The sequence below is a fragment of the Manacus vitellinus genome, unplaced genomic scaffold (assembly GCF_001715985.3).
Source record: "Manacus vitellinus isolate BGI_N305 unplaced genomic scaffold, ASM171598v3 scaffold_27_pilon, whole genome shotgun sequence".
NCBI lineage: Eukaryota > Metazoa > Chordata > Aves > Passeriformes > Pipridae > Manacus > Manacus vitellinus.
The window spans coordinates 5,310,745-5,333,695 of NW_021940039.1; the positions used below are offsets into that span (position 1 = coordinate 5,310,745).

At 44.2% G+C, this 22,951-nt stretch overlaps 1 protein-coding gene across 21 annotated transcripts in view; it reads left to right on the top strand.

Moving 5' to 3' along the window:
* Window positions 1-20,912, top strand: part of FNBP1 (formin binding protein 1) — a 98,035-nt gene extending 77,123 nt beyond the window's left edge. For 6 of the 21 annotated variants that reach the window (XM_018074251.2, XM_018074256.2, XM_018074248.2 and 3 more), the window contains 8 exons: window positions 1,358-1,444; window positions 4,580-4,594; window positions 8,577-8,686; window positions 11,050-11,182; window positions 12,139-12,260; window positions 12,674-12,813; window positions 13,180-13,338; window positions 15,450-16,810. In XM_018074251.2, coding sequence (XP_017929740.1) covers window positions 1,358-1,444; window positions 4,580-4,594; window positions 8,577-8,686; window positions 11,050-11,182; window positions 12,139-12,260; window positions 12,674-12,813; window positions 13,180-13,338; window positions 15,450-15,484 — 801 coding nt within the window. In that variant the 3' untranslated portion in view covers window positions 15,485-16,810. Of the gene's footprint in view, window positions 1-1,357; window positions 1,445-4,579; window positions 4,595-8,576; window positions 8,687-11,049; window positions 11,183-12,138; window positions 12,261-12,673; window positions 12,814-13,179; window positions 13,359-15,449; window positions 16,811-17,672 lie in introns of those variants that run through there. The other 15 variants (XM_018074259.2, XM_018074267.2, XM_018074268.2 and 12 more) reach the window with 10 other exon arrangements.
* The last annotated feature ends 2,039 nt before the right edge of the window (window positions 20,913-22,951 follow it).

The window sequence follows — 22,951 nt, forward strand, 5'->3', positions numbered from 1 at the left end:
TCTTGTGTTCATGGAAGGAAACAGATGCCTGAGCAATTCACAACAGATGCAAGGTTAATGTGGAGGCGCCAATACCAGTATCAGTGGTCGCTGCCAATGTGAAATCCTAGTCTGTTAAAAAAAAAAATAAATTAAATATTTAGGTGCTGACTCTTGGCGGTGTCTATGGTTTTCTAATCACATTTTTGTATTTGCCTCAAAGCTTTTTCTTTAAACCCCAACAGCAGAAATGTCCATTATAGAGAATACCATAAAACTGTTAGAGCACTTATTATGGATCAGAACTAGGAGAAGGGGAAAATCTCTCTTACACAGTTTTTGTGAGCATTGTTTCTAATAGCTCCTTAAAAAGACACTATAAAAGTAACACTTCAAATCAACTTTGCCTCTTTAGGGAAGTTAAAGCCAGAAGCGTACAAAGAATGAGGAACCACTTACATAACTCATAATTTCATTTGTGCTTGCTCTGCTTTTTCTAATTCCATTTTGAGGACAAAGGAAACTCGGTATTCTGCTGGTTGATACTAATTTTGTGTTCTTTTGTTTTATTGCTGCAGCGGCAGTAACATCAGCACCTTTTCTTAAAGAGCAATACTGTGAACTAACACCATCCAGGGGTAGAACTTACACCTCTGAATTGCTCCCTGTGCCTTGTGTGGACTTGCCTTTTCTCTCCTGCCTTGGAGCCTGGGATGGGACCGGGCAGAGAGAATGGTCTGGGAGCTGGGATAGATTTTGCTGCCATGACCCAAGTTTCAGCCTCCAGACAGTTCCCTAAAGCACATGGAGGAACTTTTGTGGTTTCCTTCTTAGTGGAAGTTGTTGACTTCATTACAATGTGATTTTATTTCCATTGCACCAGTGGATGTTCTCCCTCCCTGTCTCCTCTGACACACTGTGCAGTCCTGTCCCTCGACACCGAGCTGTCGCTCTGCCTGAGTGATCAGTGCTTTGTTGTTCTGTGAGCATGCAGAAACAGCAAACCAACCACCCCCTCTCCAACCTGCTCTGTTCCCTGCCCTGGGAATACTTGTTATTCTAACGTAAGTGTCTCTGTCTGTGCCAGGACCGGGGTTTTTTGGCGGGTGGGGTCATTACAGCCATGCTTTATTCTAGCACAGAGAGAGATGTTTTCTGACCTCGGTATTTAAGCAAGCATTTAAAACCACAATATTTTCTGGTCTCTGTGAGCATGCTGAACTCTTAATATTCACCTGGCTTCTGGGAAGCTCCCACTCTGCACTTTGAGGCTGGTTAAACACTGAGCTGTCTTTTGCTGTAGAAGCAGTAAAAACACAGAGGTGCCGCGCTCGTCTCCGGTGTAACCAATGTGTGTTTTCTCTTGCTGACTCACCAGCAGACACAGTCTTTGTATATTCACAAAGAACTCATGAAGAGGACTTTAGGGACCCCCACGTGTGCCATTGAGGCTAGGGAATATGTTGTAAGTCTGTGTATGGTGTGATCAGCCCATACCGTCGCTGCACAGTCGCTAACCCCACTTACAACGCCGTTCCGAGTGTGCTGTGGGAATGTGCCTTGTCAAAGATCCAAGGAAAATTTGGTGGGAGGCAAGTTGCAGCTTACTGTGTGATGTGCAGGAAAGACATGTCCGCTAGTCCTGGAAATGCTGAAATTGGCCCAGCTGGACCTGTGAAATTCGGAGTGTTACAAACAGGTCCCACGCACTTATTCTAAATTATTTAATGAACGAAGTCTTGAGCGTCACGAGCCAACCCCTGTGTGGTGGCACATTCTGTGCCTTGGTGGTGGAGCACTCCCTAGAGCTTTTGGGAGCTTCCCTGAACTGTCTGTGGTGATGACAGTTCATGGAATCAAGACACGGGGCCTCTAAATCTGATACTTGGATAAAGCAGAGTATGGGGGGATGGTTACACGCCCACAATAAAGAAAAAAATAAAAAAAGAAAATTCCCTCCTGGTTGTGTGGAAGTCCAGTGATGGATTGCAACCCTGTTTTCTGTAAGTGAGGTTAGTGTCCGTGACTGTCCAATAACACATGGACCTGCTGGCTTTCATGCTCTCTCATGTGTTATTGAAGCTTGTGGCTCTTAGACTCTTCATTTTTTTTCCCTGCAAGACTAAGCTAGACTTGGTTTAGATTGACAGCTTGAAACAGAGTTGCTCATTTCAAGGAAATGTGACTTATTTGATCATTTGGGTGGAAAATGCCCCTGTTCTCCCAGGAGCTGTGAGCACGTTTCTAGCTGTGAAAACCCAACAGAATGGGCAAAAGTAGTTGCATAGTGTTTAATGCGGATTTATTTTCAATCTGCTTATGTTTGTTTCTAGAAACTGAATCAGTGTCCCATAAAATTACCAATGCATTTCAGAAATGGAAAACTGTGAACATGACTTATTTCAGCATTTCATTGTTTCCAGTCTATGATCTGCTTTATTTATGCTGGTTATAACAATCCCTGACGTACTATTTGGAAATGCTATTAATAAATTCTCTATTTTTTTTGTCGTACTTAACAGCATAAGAATTGGGCATACAGTGTCTGTAATCCCTTTAAAATTGGCTGAATTTTAGAGCAAAAGAATAGTCTTGATGCAGATGATTCTCCGCAGTATTTAGTGCCTTTAGAGTGAGTAGTGTTTAGCCACTAGCGCATGTAGCAAACATTTGTGCCTTCTTAGAGTGCTTCATAGGTAAATATTTATTCTGCACCATGAGTCTTGTCTGTATATATGTACAAGAATCTCAGTTTGTGCTGATCATGTCTATGCTAAAGTTCACAGGAGTGCTAAAGCAATGATGCAAACACAAGCTGCCTATGCTGAATTTCTTCAGATCATTCTCTCTCCTTCCTCTATGATTATTCTCTCAAAATGGATTGGTTTTGTTTGCTTCTTTCTTAATGACCTCTTTAGTTCAGAGAGTGAATTTCTTCATGGCACTGTGATTATTAACATGTGTTTGTTTCCTAATGGACTGGACTGCAGGGGGAAGTCTCACTGCTGCCTTGTCCCTGAACGATCAGTTCACGTGCAGCATTCCACTGTTATTTCAAGGCCATTTATTTTCCTTAAATGACTGGCATGTCTTGCTATACAAATCCTGGTGACTAATGGGAATTGGGTTTTTTGGAAAAAAAAAAAAAAAGTTTATTTCCTAAATTGTGCTGTCAAACACATCACAGGTGTGGAGCCACTCGTTATTTTAATTTCAATCCTAATGAACTGTGGTTTTGCTCAAAATGGAGCATGTGTTTGAGAGCACCATTCCCAGGAGCTGTTGGTAGTAAAGTGACAGAGAACTTGAATGGAAAGAGGTTCTGAAGTCTGACAGCACAGATTCTTGCCTGCAGTGAGGTGTTTTCCAGCTTTTACATTTCAGCTGTTGTACAGAGTGTGTGCGTTTATGCACTGACAAGTTTGTTGGGTATTTTGAGCATTTCACAACTGTCCCCAAAGGGCTGGTAGGGCAGCTCAGTGCTGATAGCTGGAGGAGGAGGAGGAGGCTGGGTGGAGTTTGGATTCTCCCTTTCTATCTGGCTTTAGATCTTGAGCAGCAGCTCACTCTGCTCCTTGGCACCGAGCACTGGAGCACTGTTAGTGTCCCTGTCTCTTGGAAAACCTTCTGAACTGCAGCTGTTGTAATGTCTTGCAACACTAGAGGAGGTTCTGGTAATTCTGGTGGTGGGGTGCCCAGTCACAGTTGTTCACCTGGGAATTTCTGGGGCCCTGCAGCCCTGCCCAGAGCTGTGTGTGCAGGTGATGCTGGGCAGAGACACACCTCGCTGTGCGTGGGCTCTGTGGGCACACGCTGCTTTTGGTCTCGCTTCCCCAGAGTAACTAAAAGATAATGTTTTGGCTCTGCCCCAGGAAATATGGTAACTTTAAGGAATTAGATCATGGATATCATTTAAGGAGCTTGAATAATGTCTTACCACGCTGTCATAGAATCAAATTGGCGTCAAGAGAATAGATTGGTGTTTTTCCTCCTCCTTGGGCCTGACCTTGTCTGACCATGGCCGAAGTACGTTTGAGTCTGAGTATTTGTTTTTGAATTGTTCAGGAATGTGAAATGACTTTCCATGCCTGCCCAGACAGTGCTGTGCAGTCAGCAGGGACATTTCAGGGATGTTGTCCTCTGGCCATAGTCAGAGAGCTGGGCACTCCCTGGAGTGCTGCTGGAGCCCCCTCTCTAAAGCCCTCCTGTGAAGTGGCTGATGCATTTCAGCACATGTTTGATCTAAAGTGACCCACGTACGTTTGCAAGCTCTGATTTTTGACCACATCAGTGATGTTACTCTAAAGAGAAGGCCCACTGTTGTTGTTGTAGCCACTGTCAGTCAGTCCAGTGCCAAAGCACCTATGTCCAGGTACAGCACCTCCCATTCCTGTTCCTGGCGAGGAAACGGCAGCTGCCTGAGCCCATCTTGTGAACTTTTGCACAGATCTCTTAGTGTTACCCATTTTGCCTTCCAACAGCAAGGGGATTATGTGTCATTTTATTGTAACATTAGTTTGAAAAAGTTCCTCTTCTACTGATGCACTGTTGTTTTTTCTCTCTCTCCCCCCACCCTGTATCTCTCCAATTTTACATGAAGCTTTCTCTCAAGCTGGTAAGCACATTTACAGCATGCCTGTCCTGTGTTTTAATCACAATTTCCTGTGTGTGTTTGAATGTGCACTGTGCCACATGTGACATGACACTGAAATTAACTGTTAAATCTGTTTCTTCTTTGTGTTTGCTTTTTTTGGCATTTATCAGATAACTCTGAATACACAGGTCTGGAGTCTAATAGAGGTGATCAGAACTCAAGTCTTCTAATAAGCTGCTAAAAATTAACTCTAATAAATAGTTTAGTTTTCACTTTTATAATCCAGGGCTATGAAAATGTAGAAAAGCACTATCGAGTAATTCTGCTACTGTATAAGAATATATTAAAATGTTAAAAGAAGGAAAAAAAATAAAGGTCTCTGAGCTTGCTGGACCTTTTCCAGAGAGCAGTGCATGTCTTTCTGTGTAAAGTAGCTGCAAAGTTTGCTTTCCATGTCCAGGTATTACTGGAAATCTGCACCATAATCACCTACATTTTACAGCCCTATGTAGTCCTTCAGAATAACCAATAATGATATTAATTAAAATTCTGTAAACCTTAACCAACAAGGTTAACTCAATCTGATTTGAATTCGCAAATGGAGAGAGATGCATTTATGTGAATCCTAAATTCCGCCTTGGATGCAGCTGGGAAGGTTTCTTGAACTATGGTAAGATGTTACTGAGTTGGAAAGGGAAGGGGTGATCAGACCTGGGAAAGCAAATTACGTGCTGAACTTCATACACAAGGTACTGTTTTGCTTGAGACACTCCACACCTTGATATGTTCCTGACAGCTTGTCTGCATTCCTTTGCCTTGGAGAGCCCTGTCACAAGGAGAATGCAGCAGGTTTGCTGACCCACCTTGTACAAGCATGTGAGAGCCACAGTGACTGATGGCAGTTCTGGAGAGCCTCGGGATCCACAGGAGCACCTTTACTACATTAGCTTCAGAGTTCTCTTATTCCTCAACAGTTAGATCCTTTGGGTGCTCTTTCCCTTCCCTGTGAGGGTGGGGAGGCCCTGGCACAGGTTGCCCAGAGAAGCTGTGGCTGCCCCATCCCTGGAAGTGTCCAAGGGCAGGTTGGAGGGGCTTGGAGTCACCTGGGCTAGTGGAAGGTGTCCCTGCCCATGGCAGAGGGTGGAATGAGATCAGGCTTAAGGTCCCTTCCAACTCAAACCATTCCATGATTCTACACATATCTTGTTCTTGGGTACATCACTGTGGGCCTGTTCTGCTCATGGCAGCTCAGCTCATCCAGAGGAAACATGAGGGCCATGAGCTGCCTGGAGTGGCTTTGGAAGTTTCTGGTCCTGCTGCTGCTCTGGCAACACAATGACTTGCTTGGGCTCCTTTAGCAATGTTGCTTCTCCCTGAAGACCTATGGTAGGTCTGAGGAATGATGGAAGTGTCTGGGATAGTTGCAAATCTTCTTTTGGCTGTTGCCAAGCCACTGTCCTGGGAGTCCAGTGCATTTATACCATGGATTTCCACTCGTTTTCCTGGTCAGTGTGTTGTGTAGCTGAGCTAAGCCTCTATAGGAATAAAACCTCCCCAAACGGCTGACCTGGCCTTTCCCCAAGAATGGCACAAACTGGAAAGATGTGCAGAGAGGGCTGAGACCCATGTGCACCTCAGGTGAGGAAAGTGGCTTTGTTGTAATCTCCTCTTAGTCCTAACGTGGCCTCCTTTTTCACAGTCCTTCATATTGGGACAGTTTGCATCCTAAATCCCAGTATCTTTATGCAAGGAAACCTTGTGAGCTCCAGCTCTGCTGGTCCTGTGACAGCACATCAGAAGCAGCACAGCTTTCCCCTCCACCTCACTGCTGCAGCATTTTTAATGTCCACAACTTGAGAGATAGCCCAGGTGTGTTTTCACTTCGGAGCATGAAATGTGCCCAGCATGTGCAAAAACTGCTCCTTGAACTCTCCCTTTTGGAGCAGGAACTGCAGCTTCTGATGGAAATTGCTGAGCATGGAATAAAGTCAGAGTGGGATCTGACTCCCGGTCTCAGATGTGCAGCTCCATGGAACACTCGTGCTTTGGTCTGAAGCATTGGGAACAAAGCTATTGGATTTAGTCCAGCCTAGAGCTTTTTGAATGAAGTTGAAGAATCAAAAACAAGATATCAAAAAAAAAAGGTGCTTTTCCAAATTTGCTTGGCTACATCTGTTGTGTTCCCCTAATGTATAAATGGGGATATTTTCAAGAGTATCTGTCTCTTCTGCTTAGAACTGAGGAGAATATGTCAGAATATGTCATCTAGTCTTTCCTATAACTGCTTGTTTACAAAACTGCCTCCAGATGCTTTGCCTTAAAAAGATGTCTATTGCTTTAGTGTAGATTATCCATAAAACAGATTGAATCACTCTCACATCTAATGTGATGTGGGAATTACTGTCAAGCAAACTATTAACACTGAAGAATAAATTAAGATAGGTCTCTCCTCTACCAGGCACAACAAGTGATGTAAGCACTGCTGGGACTCCATTTGGTAAAGTTTAGGAATCAGCACAACTTTTTTAGTCATTTGCCTTAAATTTGCTTTCTCATTGTCTCATGAGTGGAATTTTAGGTATTATTACACAGTTGATCAAGGCTTAATTAGACATATGTGCTGTCTTTGACAATCAATGCAGCAGCAGTTTCATCAGGCTGGTTCTGTTGTTTTGGAATGGCCAGTCCAGAGGAGAAGGTGACCTGTCCCTGCTGTCCTCCAGCCCTCGGACACCCACATGCTTTCTTTCTGAACAGCTTGTTTTGCAGCTGCAGAAGAGAGAGTGTGGTGTCTCAGCACATTCAGTGCAGAGCCAAGAGTCTAATGGGCAGTTTTTGTGGCAGTGTGTCCACTAAATCACACTCCTCTGAGAGAAATTTGGTGTTTTAGTAAGACTGATGTCCCAAACCTGCTCACAAGCTGGTGGACCACTGAATTTGGTTACTCAGCTTTGTGTTTTTACCCTTCTTTCTCCCATAAACCAGTATTCCCCCCTTAGAAACAGGACATGGAATGAGCAGAAACCAAAACAAGTAAAACTTGCCCAAATTCAATATTATGTATAAGAACCTCAGTCCCTTATGGTGCAACTAGTTAGTATTGATGCGTGTTCCCTAGAGCCCACCCAAACTGTCCCCCTTGCCTTCTGGCAAGACAAAAATAGATGTGACTGTGAAGAAAATAGTGTGGATGTATTTTATGTGTCATCTATCTGCTATATCAAATTGAGGCAATCAAGAGGAGACATAGCAGTTTGAAGGCAGAGAAGGGGGTTTCAAGCAGAATCACACAAAGGTAACACTGTGGTCTTCACGTTGTTTTTCCTTTAGTTATGATTTCAAACTGATTGGTTTTATGGCTTTGATATAACTCCTGATTTTTATGCTAGTACAAGGGAGAGAGGAAAAACTGAGAGGCTTTGGCATGGAAGGTGGATCCTGGAAAGTAAGCAGCATGTTTTTTAAATTGCAGAATCCAGTGGGAAGTGCTTTCTATTTGCTTGGTGTGTTCAGGAGGGCCCTGACATAAATTAACTGTGTTGGAGCAGCACTCAGGCAGCAGTCAGTGGTGCACAGGAGAAGTGTGACTGTGACACAGGAGTAAAAGCCAGGAACTCCTTTTATGGGAATGCTGTCTGTAGCAGGGTGAAGGAAGGCAGGAAAGATCAGCTTTCTATGAGAAGGGAACTATGTTAAATAAAATCTGATGATAACTGTAGATAAAAATAGTTTCTCAGCTTTACTGTTGAATTCTGGAATTCTCCAGTTGATTAGCCCCTGTTATGGAAGCAGGATGTGGTCCTGGGATCATTTCTAGGGCATCCAGATTCCTGACCATTCAGGGACTGATAACACAGTACAAATGGTAACAATGCTTCAGACCATTGTGACTTTTGCACAGGTTTTTGTGAGCTGTTTTCAAAATGCAATCCCAAAGGATTCTTTCAGACTCTGATTATTAATATTTTTCCTTATTCCCCCCCCTCCATTCCACTCTGTGCAGGGAGCAGGGCCCGAAGACTTCAGCAATCTCCCACCTGAGCAAAGAAGAAAGAAGCTTCAGCAAAAGGTGGATGAACTAAACAGGGACATTCAGAAGGAGTTGGATCAAAGGTGAGTCAAAGCTCTGGAATGAAAAATGAAATAGGTAATCTCATGTAGAACAGAAACAACTATGATATAAGAAAGAGCAAATAAGAAGCTCAGATTTTGAAAGCAGTGATTTGATTATGGCTGATGTAGGTCAGAGCTGGGGAAAAAGCTGCCTTTCTGGTTGTTCCATTCTTCCTCCTCATTGTAGTGCATATCCTGCCTTTGGAATGATTAAAAGAGAAGATCTTGGTATAGGGATGGGAATGATAGAAGTCCAACAACTGGAGATAGCTTTTCCTTCTTTCTCAATTTGCTTTCTTGGGCTTTTGAAGAGGAAGAGGCAAAGGTCCCTGTTGGATACACTGAGGTTGTTTCTTGATGTGAGCTGTTGATGAGGGTGTTTTTAGTGAAGAACAGGAGATAAATACAAGGTACAAGCATTGACCTCCCAGCACTGAGCAGAGCCCCTGTGTTTGGACAAGGCAGATCCCAACAAGAGAGGCTGTTCTAGCATTATAACATCATCCAAAGTGCTGATTCTTTGGTGTGTGCCTCAAGTCTCTCTGTAGCTTAGATTTCCTGGAAGCAGGAAGATAATGACTCCTGTGCTTTTGTGAATGCTTTTTCTACAAGGCTGCATTTAACATTCTGGTTGAGAATAAGGCTATTTTAGTTACCCACTTTTAATAGATTCTGGCAGCCTGTATTTGTACTTTGTGTTTGTTCACATTCTGCAGTTGCATTAAAGATTCAGCATGTTTTGTTTGCAAGAGAAGGAACTTTTCTTCCCTGAAGGATTTCAAGACTAGTCTATGCCTAAATACTGCTTTGCATTTGCACAGTTGTGCTGTTATCTTGCTTTCAAGAACCTGTTTATTTTGCCTACTAACCCAAAAATTCTTCTTTGTATTTTATATCATGACTAAGAAAGAAACATTGCATGTGGTTATATGATTTCTCATTACTTCGGTTTTTTCCCTCTGTGGTAACTTTGATTTGTCTGTACAGAATTTTTTCCTGCTCTGTATTGATCCCAACATTAAAATCGGGTATGGAATCAGAGCAGAGTGTTAGTTAAAATAAAGATAGTTTATGACTGAGGAAATAGCACCATCAGTTAAATAAGAGTTAAACAAATAGTAATAACTGTGACTCATATGTTTGCAACATTGTCCCTTAAGGCTTCAAGCACAGAGCAGTCCCACTTCCTTGCCACCCACACTTTTTCCCAGTTTCCACACACACAAAGCAAAGCCAGGCACAGGATTGCAATTGTCAGGAGTTTGGTGGGAAACTCTAAAATATAAAGAGTGTTAACTTGAGTCGTGGGACTCGCATTAACCTTTCTCCCCCCAGCTAATGCCTAGAGAAAAACTGAATAGCTGCACCAGGAATACAGGAAATCAGCTCATAATTCCATCTTTCAGCTCTGAAATGTCCATCATCAGGCAGATAACTCTTCTGTGAGCTGAGCCTCAGAGTGGCTCAGGTCAGAGGGAGCTCACTGCTGTCAGTGCGAGCTCTGCAGGCACTGAGGGAGCTCGTCAAGGCATGTCCTGCATCAATCCTGCTTTTATGGCACCAAATCCGTCATAGCAGGACTGAAAACTACCATCTCAGAAACCCTGGGCTCTTGGCACTGGGGCTGATATGGAACAGCCCCCAGAAGGAGCTGAGGGAAGATGCCCTCAGCAGGATGCAGGGTTGCATTTTCTAGCCTGAAGTCCGTCTGTCGCTGAGCTGTGACAAACACAAACCATCTGGACTCAGCTTTGTTTTAAGCAGTGTGAAATAAATAAATATCTTACAAATTGTTGGGGTTGCTAAAGACAAACTGCAACAGGCAGGGGGAGAATTTCTGGTTTGCACTCCATTTCTGTTATTGATTCATCCATGTATATACATCTTTGCCCCAGTTTCTCAACTGGAGGTCAGTCTGTGATGGATAATAATGATGCAACTCTTTGTCTCTGCCCCAAAAAGTGGAATGATATTCATTTAGAAAGTTAGAGCTGTCATTCACTGCAATGGTTGTGAGATTATATTTTTTTTTATCATTATAGTTTTCCCCAGGGTTAGCAAGTAGATATTGTAGTACAACAATGCCAGGCTAAAAATCAATACCAAAGATCTTCTCACACTGTAGGTAAATCACTGTTTTTCACCTCTGACAGTGTATATTCTCTTCTGGTGAGTGATTTTTACTGGGTTTTTTTAATGGCAAAAGCCCCATTTGTACGTTCTCAGTTCCCTTTGTAACAGCTTAGGTTGAACCCTAGAGTGAAGAAGAGGCAGTTTGTTATCCTTTCATGTGCCCTCATTTAGAGAAAGGCTTTTGCCCCCAGCTGCACTAACACGTGTTTTATTTTTCTTCTGCCTCTCAGAGATGCCTTAACGAAGATGAAAGATGTGTATATCAAGAACCCCCAGATGGGAGATGCAGCGAGTGTGGACCACAGATTATCAGAGCTGGCACAGAACATTGAAAAGCTACGACTAGAAGTTCAGAAGTTTGAGGTATGAGAAGAGACAGTGTAGTAAAAAGCAGCTCAGCAAATGCTCAGGTCTGAGTAGGTTGCTTCATGGCTTTTCCATATGTATTGATGCACTTTCTTGCTGGGAGTGTGAAAGTGCTGCTTGAGCACTTGCATTAGTCAGGATCTTTGATCTGATTTGTGTAACATAAACATGCACCATCTCCTGTGACTGTCAGCCCACAGTTTAATTTGCCACAGAAAACAGATTGTGCTAAGTGGAGGTGAAAAGAAAATGTAGTGCTCTCAGGAGTGCCCAGAGGGGTTCAGATGCTTATTTAATTAATTAAATAAATTGAAGCATCATGTTACAGACATCTGTGGAAAATCAGAGTGACACAAATGCAAAACACCATTTAGAGACTGACAGCAAGACCGAAGCCATCAGATGAAATACGTTTTAAGGAATAGCCTGCCATGAACAGGAAGCCTCCTTAGTGATATAAAATCTCAAGAGCTGAATGGGAGTGTTTGAAATATATGAAGCCCATTATAATTACATGAGAAGGATTATAGGACTGAGAAGACTTCACTCTTTATTTTTCAGTTAGTGCATAAACAGATACAGCCCATTAATTTTTGATGTTTCTTACAGTTGTGGCTTTACTATCCATTGCTCTTGCTCGTTTGAAATCAGTGGCTCTTTGATTCTCCTCAGCTTTGGTTCTTGTGCATTCAGCAGTCCCAGAGGTTGCTGTGTCTCTGGTGTTACAGAGATTACTCAAAGCTGCCACCCATCTTTTTACTTGACAGTGACTAGAGCAGCAGCATCTCCTGGCAGCTGCTGTTAACTGATTCCCTTGGCTTAGGGTGTTTTCAGCGCCCGGCGTCAAAAAATATTTAAGGAAACGTGAATATGTTTACAAGCACAGTTTTGGATCTGTGGTGGGAGTGCCAGCTGTGACACAGCAGAGCTGAAGGGCTGTCTGTCCCCGGCAGGGCTGGCTGGCGGAGGTGGAGGGCCGGCTGCCCGCGCGGAACGAGCAGCCCCGGCGCCAGAGCGGGATGTACGAGCCCCAGAACCCGTCAGCAGTGAACAGCTGTGCCCAGGACCGGGAGAGGTACAGTATCTGTGCAGGGTGGGCAGCTGGACCCCCTGCCCTCGGCTTATTGATCAGCAGAACTGCGGCTCTGCAGTGCTCAGAAACCCGTCCTGCCACCAGGCCCACCGCAGGCACTCCAGAGTGTTTTGCATCCTCGTTTTATCCTATCCCAGCTCCAAGAGCTGCCATTCTGAATGTGTTTCTGAACTGTGTGGTAGCCCCCACACCCCCTGCTCTGAAGGCCAGCGAGACAGTGCATTTGTTACGGCTTTTAATGGTAAAAGTGATGTGTCCCACCCACCTGGTGTCACAGCCAGTTCTGAGCTGCTCCAGCCACAGTTGCTCCCCTTGCCTGACGTGCCTGGTAACCGAGTGGCTCTCTCTGCTCCTGAGGTTGGTTGCTATAGTTGCTCTGTTTTTCCTCTCTTGAGCAGCCCCGATGGCAGTTACACAGAAGAGCAGAGTCAGGAGACTGAGATGAAAGTACCTGCAACGGACTTTGATGATGAATTTGATGATGAAGAACCACTACCCACCATAGGAACATGTAAAGCACTCTATACATTTGAAGGTATCACTCCAACTTTACCTTCATTTCACTGACTGGTTTTTTTCTAATTCATATACCAAGAACAAGTGGGAAACCTTCATTTAAGCCCTGCAGTGCAAAGGGCAAGCGAGGCTCTGGTGTGATTCTATTTGCACTAAGTGATTTGTCTCCTGTCACACAGGGACTTTGCAAGAAGAACCAAAACTCTGGTGTCAGGATTACATTTACCTGGTTTTTTGTGTTCACACTGTTGACTCCAGAATCCCACGCTCCTGTTTTTGCTGCCAGTGATGCAGCAAAGGTCGTGTCCACACGTCATCACCCCAAAGTGCTTCTGGTTCCCACTGTGCAGGACACCCTAAAATCCCTGTTAACTGTGTCTTTCAGGTCAGAATGAAGGAACAATTTCTGTAGCAGAAGGAGAGATGCTCTATGTAATAGAAGAAGACAAAGGTGACGGGTGGACGCGGATCCGAAGGAACGAAGATGAGGAGGGCTATGTCCCCACGTCTTATGTTGAAGTCTATTTGGACAAAAATGCCAAAGGTGCTATGACCTATATTTAATACTATTATTTTTATTTTGTTTGCTTTCACAGAGGTAATCCAACCCTGAAGCTGCTCTGTGTTGCAGATACAGAGCCTTTTAAAAGTCTGTACAATGCCACCGAGTGCATTATTCCGTACGTGGACTAATTGTGGCTTTCTGTACTGCAAAACGTGCTTTTATTGCCCAGAGAAGGGTAGTGTGGGGGCCTGTGAAACCAGAGGGGAAATGCAGCCTTTCCTGGGCAGTGTTTGCTCAACTGTCACTGCCATTGCACGCCCAACTTAGTGCAGGAAGCACAGAGCCATTTGGGATAATACAGGCTCTCCTCAGATATCCAGGTGGCATCTCAGACACATTCACGAGTCAGCTGTTTGTCCCAAACTTGTTCAGTGGAACTTTATGTAGGAAATATTTAAACTGCTGGTTTGTGTCTGTGTGGGAGCTTTTCAGAGCCTGTTGTGTCCTGGGGACCTTCTGGATTGAAACCTGGTCGTTGTTCAGTGTGTGAGGTAGGGGAAGGAGAGGTCTTGCCAAAACCTCTGTGGTCCTTGACAAATGGGTAAAACATTAAGAAAGCTCCTCTGTTCTTTCCCACCTTGCTACATTTCAGATGTATTTGCTGTTTCAGATGACCATAACTAATGGTTTGATCTTTTGCTCACACAAGATCAATGGAGACATTCAGAGTTTGGACTCTGCAAGCTGCTGTTTATTGCTTTTAATTCCTCCCAAAGAGGTGTGCTGAGTAAGGAAGCAGTGCTGCTGGGCAGTCCTGGCAGGAATAAATGCCAGCACTGAACACCTGGTAATTGGATACACCGAGAAATCAAAAGATTTTAGTCCTGTTTGAAATCAGGATGTGTTAGAACTTCACTGTTAAATAATTTGTGTTCATTCAGTCACTTAATCCTTCAGATTATTGTTGTGTTTCCTAGACCTTAGAGTTCTTGGTGTGAAACAAGCTGCCTCATCCAAGCCAAAACAACACTGAACCATTTTCATTGGGATTTAGGGACACTAGGAAGAGAGGAGTGGAACTGTGTGTAAATCAACACTATAACCTGAGCAGTTCACAGTGTTGGATTCAGTGTTAAATCAGTGCAGTGCCTTGTCTGCTGCAGGTGAAAATCTGGGCCTTGTTTTATTTTGCCATAATACAGGAGTTTTGTGTTTGTGTTGGCAAATTACAGGGTCAGTTGAGTTGCAGAGGAGTGCAAAAAAGCTTCCACTAGACTGAAAATGCAGTCAGTGCTGGGGGTGAAGGCTGGGACAGCTGCAGCCACTTCTGTAGCTGGGATGGAGGTTTCCTGGATAATTTAAAGTTTTTCCATTACTTTTACTGGACTTCAGGAACAAAATCAAATGTATCTGTGAATATCTAATATATAGGAACTATAATGTTTACCTCTTTTATTTCTCAATTCTCCGCTTCAAAAGAAAAGATAAAAGAGAGCTTTTCAAAGAGTGCAGCATAAAGATTTGGGGGAAATGTTATTGTGTTTAAAAGACTAAGTTTGTTGCAAGCTGCAAATTTCTAATTTGATTTTTAATGTATTGGTAGAAGTGACTTGATTCAGTCCTTGAAATGGAAGCGATGACATTCCAGAAAGTAACACTGTAAATACTAAAGCATTTGCAAAGTTCAGTAATTCCTTCCTCTTTTTTTGGAGAGAAGCTTGAGCAGCTGATACTGCTAAAGGTTGGCTGCTCACAGCAGCTCGGAGTACACCTGTGACTCCCCCAGCCAGGAGAATGAGCCCTGGCTCAGGAGTACCTGCCCAGCCAGGTTGTTCCTGTGCTGTGAGCCAGAGGCAGCTCTGCCTGAGAAATCCCACTGCTAAAGCTTTGTGAAAAGCTACTTTTTCAGGCAGCTGAGGCCTGTGCTGTCAGGGCTCTGCTGCAGAACTGAGCTGAGCAGGACAGGTAAGTCGTGTGCTGCAGGTGCCCTCCTGATCACAACCTTCAAGGAGCCCAGCTGGGTCTGTGTGCCCCTGCAAATACCTGTGTGAGGGCTGCTGGTGACATTTACAGAGGGTGTTGGCAGAGCCTGTCACAAAAAGAACAGTAATGTCTATCTTCTTTTGCCTTTTTTTTTTTTCTTTTTCCAGATGTGTACAAACCACTTCAGAAAATCTCTGAGTAGGTTTGCATAGGCCTGTCCACCCCTTATTCTCCTGGTTTGCTGCTACGGTTGTTTTAAGAGCTGTGTTTGAGAAGGTTTTCTTTAGAAGAGATGAATGCACATGTCATATCTCCATCAATGAAAGACTCTGTTAGGTTCCAGGTTCTGCTCCTTTGTCAGGTCGCCTCCGAAATGTCAGGAAAGCGCTGGCCCCACCGTGTCCATTTAGTGCAAACAGCATTTGTTTTGTCCTTCCTGGTAGAAATGAGAGCTGCAGGGTTCGTTCTCGTTGGGATTCACCCAGGAAACTGTTCTGTGCACACACGGGTGTAGCATCTTGCAGGGCTTTTCTGCACCTGTCGGGTGTCTGGTGCTGAGAACTGTCAAATACAGGAACCAGTCACTCGAGACTGACCATCCTGTGTCACTGACTGTGGTACCTCATCACCTTCTTGGGAACAAAACTGTCTTTCACTGAGGGATGTTGTGAAATCGTGTGATACACACACACAAAAAAAATCTGCATGGAATAACCAGCTTTGTGTAAACTCTGCATTGCACCCAACAGAAACGCCACGTTCCCCTTCCAGCAGAAAGCCTGGATGTGTTTGGGTGCCATGCAAGGAATAAGGGCTGGTTTGTGAAGTTAAACTTCTCGATAGGAAACTATTTTGGAGCCGTGGGCTGATGAGCATTTTGGCTCCTTGGCCCCTGTGGGTCTGTTCCCCCTCACGTCTGATATCAGTGAATCCTCGTGGGCAGCTCTGGGTTCCCAGTGCTGCAGCTCTGCTGTTTGCTGTAACCATCATGCAGAGCCTTGGCTTATAGAAATAAATAGGTAAAAGTTAACCATGCTGATGCACTTTTTATCTAGGATATATCTGATTATTTAATGCTTGCCAAATCACCTAGGAATCGGTAATTATAAACTGGACTGTGGCTTTTTAAAATCCTTTTGTTAAATACGTGCCCTTAGTTCCCCCAGTATAAAAAAAAATGTATATAACATAACTTAAAAACTAAAGTTACTTGAATTTGAATTGTTTTTATCCTTTTATATGTGTATAAATATAAATGGTTTTATAGGCTGTTCTTCTGCTTAACCCAGCTGTTGTTTTGGTAACTACTTGGTCCCTCTTACATGGAAAAGTGTTTTTGGTTACTCAGCTGCCTGCACCTGGTTGGACTCGCATAGAAACTGCTGTTGTGTGTTAAGGTTTGTTAAATCTGGCCAGTGTGGTTGTCTCATTTCCTTTCTTATTTTTTAAAGAATCATCATCTGTCAGGAATCTCTTTGTAGCTTGATGTACCATGGTGTCTTCTTCTAATAAACATTATATTTTCTCATTCCTGTGAGGTTTTGGTTTTTGGGTTTTTTTTTAAACAGCAATTACTAGTAAGTGGCGATAATTAGTGGCAAAAAATAGTGAAGTTTAACTTTACTAAGGGACAGCAAATGGCCCAGAGCTGCTTCCCACACTCAGTACCAATGCAATTCCTGTTGTGGCTCTTTGAAAACTGTTTTGTGCTGTCACTTGGAGGGGTTTTATGGAAGTGGGTGCTCTCTGAAATGTGAGAGAAGTTTGGACTCATCCTGTATTTCCTTGGATACAGCAGTTTGGGCCAAATCATACTTCTGGATTGTGGCTTCACTTGGCCAAAGGACAAACTTGCCCTCAGCCAGCAGACTGTGGGAACAGGGATGGGCAGAGGATGGGTTTGGAGGCTTAGGCTGGGTCACTGACCTGTGTATTCCTGGGCTTCCCTTGGCAGTGAAAGGTCTCTGCAGCCTGTGGTGGAAAGGAGAGCTCTGAATTCTTCTGCAAACTCCTTGTGTTTTAGTTTGCTGTTGTTTGGTAGCATTGATGGTCTCTGGAGCTGTCACTTGAACAGATGCAATGCTGCTTTGCAGACTGAGAATTAAAAAGCTGTTTGTTTTCTCAGTGGCACAAAGTAGGTGCTGGCAGGGTCCTGCTCCTGAGGAGGAGAGCAGTGTCCCAGTGATGCTCATCCCCAGGCTGGAGGGGAGGGCTGAGGGTGAAGGATTGCTGTTTGAGTTGGGAGCCTTCCTTAACCCCCTGTAACCCAGTAGATGCTTGATGCTCTATTTCCTTTAACCTCCTGCAGGCAGTGCTGCTCTTAAGGGATCCCATTTTCCCCAACCTCTTTCTAATCCAGTCTCTTTCTTTTTGTCTTTCTTATGTTTTAGATTCCTAAAGGTGTTTGTGCTGGTGCAAGAACCTCGGGGCGAGCTTGTCACAGAAGGAGAAACAAAATGGTCTGTTTACCCTGCAGGCAGTTAAAACACACCCATGGAAAGCCAGACTCCCAGTCTAGTCTGGAGTTCCCACTTGAAAAATTCAGATCTAAATTCCATCCCAGCACCATTCAGACGCTTGCTCTTTTCCATGGCATGCTACTTGTGGCTCGGGTCACCTTATCAGCCCTTCCCACTCTTCTGCCAGCTTGGCACAGCCCCTCTGTCAAACACAACCCACACTTTCTCCCCCACCCAATTCCTCCCACCTTCTGTCAGAGAACTGCTGGCTGCCCTTGGATGCAGAGGGCGGCCTCAGAGTCCCAAGCATGTGCTGGTCTGTCTTCTGTCCCTTTGTCCCTCAGTCCATCTGAATGTACACACTGGTCCCATCAGCATTTCACACGGTGCCTTTAGTGCTAATCCTGCAGGAATTCTCATCAGAGAGCATTGGAAGGGAGGTGGAAAACCTCCCCTGGGCACAGTGTTACAGCAGCTGGACTGGGCTCTGAATTTGCAGATGTTAAATTTGATCCATTCAATATTCTGCTTTCCCCAAAAGGTCGCTAATACTTGTCAGCCTTTTATTTTTTATTTTTTTTTACGTCCAGGCTGATGCTCATCCCAAGTGTTAAACCCCTACAACCTCTCTGTTCCCTGAAACCCTCTTGAGCTCTCGTGTGTACGCTGGTTTTCCTGCTTGTTCTCCCTGCCCCCTCCCTCTTTATCCGCCCTCCTCTCTCCCTCCTCTTCCTCACACACACACACAGACACACACAGACAGTGGCATTTTGGTTTGAAGCCCCATTTTGCTGGTCACAGGCCCCGTTTGGCTCTCGTTTCAGCCTGCATGCTCGCCCTGTTGCCTTGCCTGCGCCCACCTTCCTCAGGGTCACGTTATTTTGTGGCTCATGGTTAATCTCTTTGCAGTTTTCTTTTTTTTTTTTTTTTGTTGGTTTGTTTTTCAGCATTTCAGACCTGCCTTCTCTTTTTTTTTTTTTTTTTTTTTTGCATGACCTCCTGTGCGTTCTCATCAGTTAATGTTTGAATGACAGAGTTTTTTTAGCTAAATAAAAGAGGGGGGGAAAAAGGAGAAAAAAAAAAAAAGAAATCGCACTGTTTCCTTCTCCCACCTGGTCATGGACTGGACCTGGACCCAGCAGCCAGACAGGAATTGTGACCACCCTGTTCTCACGTGGTTTGGTTAAAGCAGAAGTAGGATGATAAGTGATGCACTCTATCATGTCATGCAATGAGGAGAGAGCTACAACATCTCCAAATATCACAAGTTCTGGACCTCAACTGCCTATGAAAGGGTCAATAGCTCTCTAAACTTCTGTGTTCTAAGTTGGTTTCCTCTCAGTCGTTACCATTGCTTGGGTTTTAGTCATCTTGGACAAGTCTGAGCCCTGTAAGAGTCAGTTGTCACCAAATAGCTCCTGAGGGCTGAATTCATTCATCGATCAACACATTGTTCAGGGGGATCTCCTGGCTCCAACCCAACTCCAGCACATTTTGTACAATCCCCAGATTTTGAGAAAGTTCATGTCAAAGCCACTATGGGCAGTGACCCTAAAATGAAACCTCTCAGGGTTAGTTTGCAGACAGACAGGTGTTGTTTTGCTGCCTGCTGTGCTGTTGTGTAGGGTCAGCACATTGAAACACATCCCAGAATCACAGACTCTCCATGCTGGGGATGGCTTGGGCCATTCCCCTGCAGGATGAAGTCATTTTTTTAGTTGGGTTATGTGTTGTATTCATAACTCTGCCTCTTTCTCTCCATTCAAGACACCAACTTTTATTTTCATTAGCACAAAGTCCCTCAGTGCTACAGTTCATCCTGTAGCTGTTGTAATGATGGTGCTTAATATCTGCCATCATCAACCAGCAGAAGGTTTGTATTTTAAACCCAACCCAAGTGGCTCTGGAGCCTGTGCTGAGCACAGAGAACACCAATCCCAAGGCTATTGGAATGGCTGTGGCATCAGAGGGTCAAAATCCATTAAACCACATCCTTATCATTGCTGCTACTGTGGTCACTGAGCTGTTTAGATCCATGAGACTCCAAGGGGGATGCACACACTTGGCACCTGTGGCTTTGTGCAAAGATTTGTGCAAAGGCTTTGTGGCATCCCCCTCGGGGGATCTTAAAGGGTTGAGCAGGTAAAGGGGGTGCGAAAATATCCTTAAAATATTTTTTAGCTGCAGTATTTTTATTCTCGTGTCCAATGCACTGTTGAATCAGCAGCTAAGAATTCATTTTCACCTATTGTCGTGCCATCTATGTAAAAATTAGATCAAAGTTTGCTTTTCTATATTTAATCTGGGTGGACAGTATATTATTGTCAGCCTCTGTGGAACATTGGAACAATTGCAATGTCTGTGTTGCTCAATTGTGCTGTAGAAGGAGCATTAGCTTTAGCTGACTGGTTGACTCGCAAAGTTTTATTGAAAGACCATGTATGGAGTTTTTATAAACTTGGCAACTAGTTCCCAAAAGCCTGGGTCTTAAAGCTTATTTCAAAAGCAGTGACAGTCATGTGTTGTAGCCTCCACACGTTTATTCTGCTGCCGTTATCCAGGGTAATGAGTGAGGAATTTTTGTAGAATTCACCTTTGGCAAATGCTGAAGAACTAAAGATATGTGACTGGTTTATAAAAACTCTGCTTGAATTTACTAATCTTGCCCAGCAGCATGGACTTGTACATCTATGAGATCACATGATCCCCAGCAAAAGTCTCTAATGCCCTTTCTTAACACGTGTAAATAGAGAAGAAACATATTTACTGATACTCAAAAGTTGTGTTTAATGCTGAGTATTTTTCAGAAGTTCATATAGTTTGATGCATATTGTTCTTTGGTTTTTGTTTTCCTGCCTGAAATGTCAAAAGACCTAAAAGAAGCCAAAATTCTATTTTAACATGATGATGTCGAGCACTTTTTTATTTGTGTACGTGTGTGTATGTGTGTTTGAGCACTGATCTCGAGACTTCGGTGGCATCTCAGTGTTGTGATTTCATTGCCAATGTAAAAGGTTCTGGTGTTGCCCATTCATTTCTGGAGACAGAATTCAACCAAATAAAGTGCTTCCATTTGAAAGCGAATATTGACCTTGTAGCAATGAAACAGTCATCTGCATATTTAAATAAACATTTAATTCCAGAAATATGGTTTCGCTGGACCCTTTTGATAAACCAGATTTGTGGTTTTGTTTTGGTTTGGGTTTTTTAATTTTATTTCTTATTATTTCCCACTGGAATTTTCAGGCATTTGAAGTATTAATTTGGCTCTGACTTGTCCCCTGTTCATATCAGGTCGCTTTGAGACAATGATATTATCAAACTTTTACCTTTCCAGCTGGCACTGAGGAGAGAATGCAGTGGTTGAGTTGTTTTTTTAATTGGTCATCTGAGGAGAAAAACATGGGCTGTTCTGGCTGGAGCTGGTGTTGGGAAGGGCAGGTGGTTTGTGCTTTTTCCCACTTTAGTAGGAATCTGTGAGAACTGGAAAGCTGGGGAAACTCAGCAGAGAGAGCTGTACCATGGAGTGTTTTGGTTTGGCTGGAAGTCTGGGCAGATTTTTTTCTTTTTTAATGTGGATTGATTGTATATTAAAACAACCTGTTGCAAGCCTGGCAAGTAATGGATTTGGGCCTGGCTGTGTGGACATGCAGGTGTGTCAAACACAGCAATGCCTCCCTTCCCCGAGTAATCTGAAAACCAGGCACATTTCTGTAAGTCTGCCCAAGGTGTACAATTCCATTTTAACATGCAGGGTTGGTGAATAGTGTGTGTGTCTCTAGCTGAGACAAAAACCCCTCTGGCTTCTGCCCAGCTTCTCCATCACCCCTTTGTCCAGTTCTTTGGAAACAGCCCATCCAGGGACCACCAAGGTTTGTGGTTGTCCCTCTCAGTAGGTGACACCTGGCTGGTAATTTTATCTGAGAAATAATCTGCAGATTATTTCTTTTTCTAAGATAAAGTTGCTTAAGCTGCCCTTATTTTTTCTTTTTCCTTTTTTTTTTTTTTTTAAGCAGGATTTCAGTTGTTCTTTGCCAGCACTAATTAACACCCTTGTCAGATCAGGACAAATCGAGGCTGTTTGTGACAGGCTGCTGGTCTTTGTGGTTTTGGGCAATAATGAATAGGAGGGGGTGTCCCTCTGGCTCTGACTTGGATTTATCTTTCACAGAATCAGCACTGCTGACTTTAAATAGAAACAGCACAACTAAAGGGGTGAGTGAGGGCTGGGGGGGTGGGAGCCAAGCTGAGCAATAAGGGAGAAGAAAATGAAATGAGCTTTTTGTGTCTGGGCTGTCACTGATGGGTGGGTGTGCTGTGGCCGTGGGGGAGGGTGGGGAGGTCCCACCCAGCAAGGTGTGGCCTCGTGGGCTCAAGCAGGTGAAACTGCAGCTATGTGGGTGCTGCATCTCCAGAGGAAGAGCCAATTCCCCTTCCCACGGGCTGAGGCAGGACAGGTGAGAGTGTGGGGCAGGTGTGGCAGAGGGTTTGTCACCTGTCACAGCTCTGTTCTGCTCATGGGGAAGAGGAGCAGCACCTGTGAACTGAACTGGCACTCCCATCAGTCCAAGGCATAGGCAGTTCTTTCATCTCACCTTTTTTGCAATCAGCAAGGGACCTCATCAAATAAGGGGAAAATGATTTGCAAAAAGAACTGATAAGAGCTCAGTGCTGGCAATGGCTCCCAGAGCCAGAGCTGCACCTGAGGTGTGCTCAGAAATGCTGTAGCTTTCTCCAGTGGAGCTGGAGGAAGGCTTGGCTGCAGTGGGATTTCAGATGGAATCTGGATGCAGAACTGACCCTTGAGTGCTTGAACAGGCAGAGAGTAACAGGCAGTACAGTTATGGCTTTGCCAGAGCAGCCCTAGAGCTGTTTGGACTGTAACCAGTCCCCTCTGTGGGAGGGTGTTTGGTGTCTCCAGGAGGGTTTGGAGCTGTTCAGCAGTTGCTCAGGTGACAGGTTTGGTTGTGAGACGCAGGGTTTGACAGTTGATTCCACGTTGCTCAAGAACAAGCTCCATGTTCTCGTTAACCCAGCTCGAGCTCTGCTGCTTCAGACATTTCAGGCTCCAGCTGAGGCTGTGTCACTCACCACTTGGGCAGGGAACTCCTGCTTCTCCAGCCCTCAGGCTGCTTTAGAAACTGTTAATTCTCAGGGGTGAGAGCCTGGCATTCCCTGGTGCCAAAGCTGCTGTGTGTTACCAAGGAAGG